At 44.1% G+C, this 5,434-nt stretch overlaps 1 protein-coding gene across 1 annotated transcript in view; it reads left to right on the top strand.

Moving 5' to 3' along the window:
- Nucleotides 1-5,434, top strand: part of LOC118328159 (proto-oncogene tyrosine-protein kinase Src-like) — a 16,751-nt gene that overhangs the window by 3,166 nt on the left and 8,151 nt on the right. The window contains exons 2-3 of the mRNA XM_035661764.1: nucleotides 3,909-4,190; nucleotides 5,298-5,397. Of these exons, the coding sequence (XP_035517657.1) occupies nucleotides 3,917-4,190; nucleotides 5,298-5,397 (374 nt within the window). The 5' untranslated portion in view covers nucleotides 3,909-3,916. The remainder of the gene's footprint in view (nucleotides 1-3,908; nucleotides 4,191-5,297; nucleotides 5,398-5,434) is intronic.

Below are 5,434 nucleotides of genomic sequence, written 5' to 3'. Positions count from 1 at the left end.
GATGTTGAGATCTTTGGCTAAACAAGAGACGCCACTTGATCTGCAGTTGTCGCGCGTAGATTATCGATGCAATTGTTGATCTTGATTCTGTGACTGGAGATCACTTTAGATCCGAGCGGGTTTCTGGAGGGTAAATTACCACTCAGAGAACAGCGTTTTGAGGCGAAGCCTCTATTTTGCCGTGATTCATATCTAATCCTTAAAATCTCCTTTCCTACAACGACAAACCAGGCCCAGCTTTATTCTCAGCGACAGTCGCATGTCCGTGTGCATTTATGGTTGCACTTTTCCTGACATTATTAAAACAAGTTACATCACTTTATTTTTTTTTTACACATTTCCATACCAGGGAACTTCAGCACAGATAGATATGGAAAGAGACCAATTGTTTAGGAGTTTTTTTGATGGGATTTTTTGATTTGTGTCCTGGGGAAAACGTGAAAAATAGAGCGTCTTTGTTACTCCCGCCCCCTTCTCCCTCCTTGCTTCCTTCCTCCCATCCCGCCCTCCCACTGCTCAGGTGCCTGTTCTCGTTGCAGTCGCTGGCAGTGTGGTGCAGTCTGGTTCTCCCACATTCCTCCGTGCTCCTGTTGAATGGAAAAGCTCACAAGGGGCTGAAATCTCTCCTCATCTCCCATTCCTCATAACTTTCCCATCTTTTGTACTTCTCCTCGTTCCTTTTTCCTTTTAGTATATCTTATTTTCTGCTTGTTCTTACGTCAGCTACTCCATTTTATATCCGTGTTTGAGTTAGTCACACGTTGGCTCTTACTATTATTGTTATTAGTGCACTCTGACACCATATTAGGAAAAGGCGTGAGGATCAGCTAAAGTGCTAGCTCTGTTGTTTACATACGCAGGCTCTGAGGCTTTCAAGGGAACTCCGGTGTTTGCAGCATCCGGGAGAGAATCAGGGGAAAGTGTCTCTCGTAGGACGCGGTCTCTGCCGTCACTGTGGTGGGATACGGTTGCTGTTCTGGTCAGTGATCATTGAACTTTACGATAAGTCAGTTTTCCAAATCGACTTGACTTTCCTTCAAGCAGAAGATCAAGGTTGAAATGTTCTGTTCTGCCACGTTCTTGCCCTGATTATCTGTCCATGAGGAATACGTTAGCTGTGTCCAGAATCCCTATGCTATATACTAATTAGATGAAAGTTTTAAGACATTTATATTGAGCATGTTGTTAGTTCAGGTAGGACACAAAGCCAAACTCACAATCACGAGGCGCTGTGTTTCAGCTGTTTTAACCTGCCTAACCTTGCTGCCTCCTCTGCAAGCTGCTCCTCTTCTCTATACTCTGTAGTATCAATCCAAGTAGGACACATTTTCTGTACACCTGTGCAGTCTAATGCAGTCCAGTGCAGCTGTTCTGCCCTTTAGTCTTTTGACCTATCGCATCGACACTAGTATAACAGTTAAGGAAGTATTCTTTACGACTTTTTTTTAGACAAAAATCTTTTCTTTATCAAATTATAGAATCATTTCTTTCTGAGGTATAAACTGTGCAAAATAATACATATTTCCTCTTCTCATTAAAAGTCTTTGACACCACGATTCCTTCATTCCTTCATCTCAACAATTTGAATCTTGACATATTTGTGTCTCAATTCCACCTGCGATACATCTCTATACTCTCAATCTCAGTATTTTTGCTCCTCTGTAAATCATCACATCATTAGATATAGTGACACATCTGTAAGTAGATACTTCACTCACAGCACTGAACTGTCAGTTTGCTGACAAACCTGCAACCCGAGCTTGAGAAACCCTTCTGAAGGGCCTCTCATCAGCGGTCAGTGAATGTCGAGCTGAGGGAACTTCAGTGAGAAATCCACTTTAGGTATAATGTAGGCCCTGTGTAGAACAGGAGAATCCATCCCAATACACACAGAGACAATTCAACTTTCAAGACGATTGTTTCACAGTAGTTTTTGGGTGGAGTCAAGCATCTTAAGTATCTGCTTGTGTGTATGTATTGACTACGTGGACTGCTAAATATATCTGCGTAAGTGCCTCAGTTATCTCCTAATATCTGATCAATCGTGGTTCCTGTCTGCCCATCCTGCTCATGTTTGAGTGTTTTCTGATCCTCAGGGAGCTGGGAGATGTTGAAGTCCGTATCGAGCAGCGTACTCTTCACACAATCTCCGCAGACCTGTCCACGTTTGCTTTCGGCCTATGGGCCTATCTTCGTATGACTCAGTGTTGCACCATGGGATGCGTTAACCCCCCAGTGTGCCGGATTACATCCTGGCAGGAGTTGAATCAAAGCTTGCATGACTGTACGTGTGTGCTTGAAATCGTTCACGTTCACGCAGTTTACACACCCACACATCTCCACAGTGGGATCCTTCCACATCTTTGAGAATTCCCATACCTGTGTAATTATGTTATGCTCGCACATTACACTTAAAACACCCACTAAGCCTCAGCTGTCCGTGCAGTACACAACAACCACCTACGTGTTCTTTTTACAGCCACCGTCAGTTCCTTCCTCCTCGTCTGTTAATAACCCTCCTCGTCCTGTCTATCAGACTCACACAAGTGTCCTGGAAACACATGCATGTGTTGGAAAAGGGGGGGAAAAAAAAAAAAAGGATGTAAGACACAACTGTGGTTGGGTGTTAGTGTGCGATAGAGCCTCGTTTCCCAGAGAACCAGGAACAGCTGCTCATACGCACACACACACACCTACACACACGCCACATACACTCTGTCTGGAACCGAGAGCGCCTCTATTCACAAAGGAACAAGGCTGTTTCATGTGTGTGTGACTGTCTCTGTTTCAGCTGGCCTGAAATAGCCGGTCTCGCAGTGAGTCACTCCGCAATGACTCGAGGGCTGGATTGGACTTGGTGTGTGAACACGGCACTCCAACTTTCTGTGGGTGCACTCGACTGTCTGAGCGTGTTTGTCTTTGTCTGCGTTTATGATGACAGTGCGATGTGGTCGCTGTTCTCAGGCCGTAATAGATGTATTGGGCAGCGGGATGGAAAGGAGAAGCGACAGTCCTAATTAGCTGTCGTGAGGTGAAACTGTTTCTGTCCTTGTCGTCTCACCAGTATTAAAACTCGGCTTCATTAGAGCCCGCTGCCCCTTTGTTGAAGCTTTGTTTTTAGATGCTATATGATTCAGAACAGATTGACTCAACAGATAGGAATGACCTTGGATGTATGTGTTTCAGAGTGTCCTGTTCTCTAGAGCATTTGCATGCTTAACGGTCCTAACCAAACTTGGAACAGCACCAAGGATACTCTAGTCTACTCTGAACTGTAACGGTTCCTGAATGAGCATCTTTCACCTTCTGTCAGGATGCATTAAAACAGCAATTACACAGTTCTTACTTACTTTGAGCCCGGTCACACAGACAGTCTTCATTAATTGTGTATGTAAATGAACAGTGTCTTAAAAATAATCAAAAAACGAATCACAATTTCAACAAAATGGCATTAAGAGATTTTTTTTTCCGGTGCTTCGACATCATATTTCCTCATGGAGCAGGTTGTGTGTGGGTCAGGCTTGATTTGAAGTATTAATATTAGTTTATTAGTGTTCTGACATCCACATGCCCTCGTCTAAGCCAAAGATGCTGCTGCCAGGATCATAAAGGAACAAATGAGTTTCATATGATGGCGGAGTATAGCTGGAAGTCCCCGTCCCAGTCTATCAGACCAGCAGTCCACAACCTAAAGACATTTCATATGCGTTGATTATAAAATGAATGAATTATAATTTTTTGATTGTTTAATCAATTAATTGATTATTAAAATGGTTGGTGTTATTTCTCTGTCGACTGAAGACTCATTTCAGTCTCATTTGACTTATAACAGGAAAACATGACAACCCAGAAATCCCTTTTGGGACTTAAAGTGCTGCATCCTTACTCATCATTGGCTTTCTTCCCAGGTCTGCACATGGGGGCGGGCAAGAGCAAGCCCAAGGAGCCGGGCCAGCGCTCCATGAGCCTGGACGGCACCATCGGCACAGGCTCAGACAGCGGCCACTTCCACCACCTGGGCCCCGCCCAGCAGACCCAGACCCCGAACAGGAGCCCTGCCGTCGGGACAGGCAGGCGGGGGCATCAAGGGCAGCACCAGCACGCCCCGACAAACACTCCTGAACTGGCTCTCTTTGGAGGGGTGGACCACACAGGCACCATCACTTCACCTCAGAGAGGACCTCTGTCAGGTACGCAACACTATGAGACGTTTGATTGTGTGGAAATATTGCAGAATATTACTGATTACAGGGAAGTTCAGTTAAATAACAAATGTAACTAAGTAAGATTTTATTCTTGCCGAGCTGAGCTACGCTAACCTAATGATTCCCCGACTCCAGCGTCATGTTGAACGGAGAATTAAATCATTCTCCTGGTCTAACTCGTAACAAGAAAGCAAATAAATGTTGTTTTTTTTTCCACAATATCGAACTGTTGCTTTAAATGTGAGTGAAACAGTAGAGAGGGATCTTCAGTGCTCAGTGACCCACAAAAGTGCTGATTATTTTTAGTATGAATGAAGTTGTGAAACTTGAACAGAAATGGGAACAGCTTTAATAAGATGTGATGATCTCTGAATCAGCCCGCAGACTTGCTTTTTGTTTCGAGATCACAAAAGTCCTGAGGAAAAAAAACCTGTTTTACATTGAGTCATAGTTACACAGAAAAATATTTCTTTCTAAACAGAAAACTGTTGCTTCCGCCGTCATCTACCAAACAGACTTAAAACCTTCTCTTTGACTTTGAAGCTTGTCGTGTGTCACACTGTCCAGATTTTGCTTGACATTAAGCTGTAATGTGTCTAGACCGACCAGATGGTTAGGTTAATGTTGCTCCATCCAGAAAGCGGAGGGCTGCTGCTGGTGTATCGGGGATGGCTCTGCTGACCGCCTCCTCCTGTGCGTCTAATGAGCCAATCAGTGATTGGCTGCAGAGTTCCCTGGGTTAGATCCCAGGTCCAATAAAAGGAAGGGGTAGAAAGCTACCTTCATACTGATGACTTTGTCCTTCACAGCGATGGGTCAACAGCAGTCTGAAAGGCGATATTCCTCATCAGGCTTTGGTAAATTGTTTCATACAGAGATGGAGCAGAAGAAAAATAACTAAGATTTATATCTTTACAGTGGATAGAGCGAATTATCATCAAAGGCTAGACCTGTATTATTGAAGATGGATTATGGTAGTGAATGTGAATAGGGCGTAGGGGGAAGTACCATTGTCTTTAATTACATTGTTCCCTAAATGGGTGTGTGTGGGTGTTTGTGTGTTTGTTTGTTTGTGTGTGTGGTTTCTTGCAGGAGGTGTCACTACATTTGTGGCGCTGTATGACTATGAGTCACGGACAGCGTCTGATTTGACCTTTAGGAAAGGCGACAGGCTGCAGATTGTCAACAACACGTAAGAATCAACAGTCCTCTCTCTCTGTCTCTGTCTC

This window comes from Morone saxatilis, unplaced genomic scaffold (assembly GCF_004916995.1).
Source record: "Morone saxatilis isolate NCDOM2014 unplaced genomic scaffold, NCSU_SB_2.0 Contig18, whole genome shotgun sequence".
In the NCBI taxonomy this organism is placed as follows: Eukaryota; Metazoa; Chordata; class Actinopteri; family Moronidae; genus Morone; species Morone saxatilis.
Note: the sequence above shows the minus strand (reverse complement) of the source record. Positions and strands in the feature narration are given on the sequence as shown.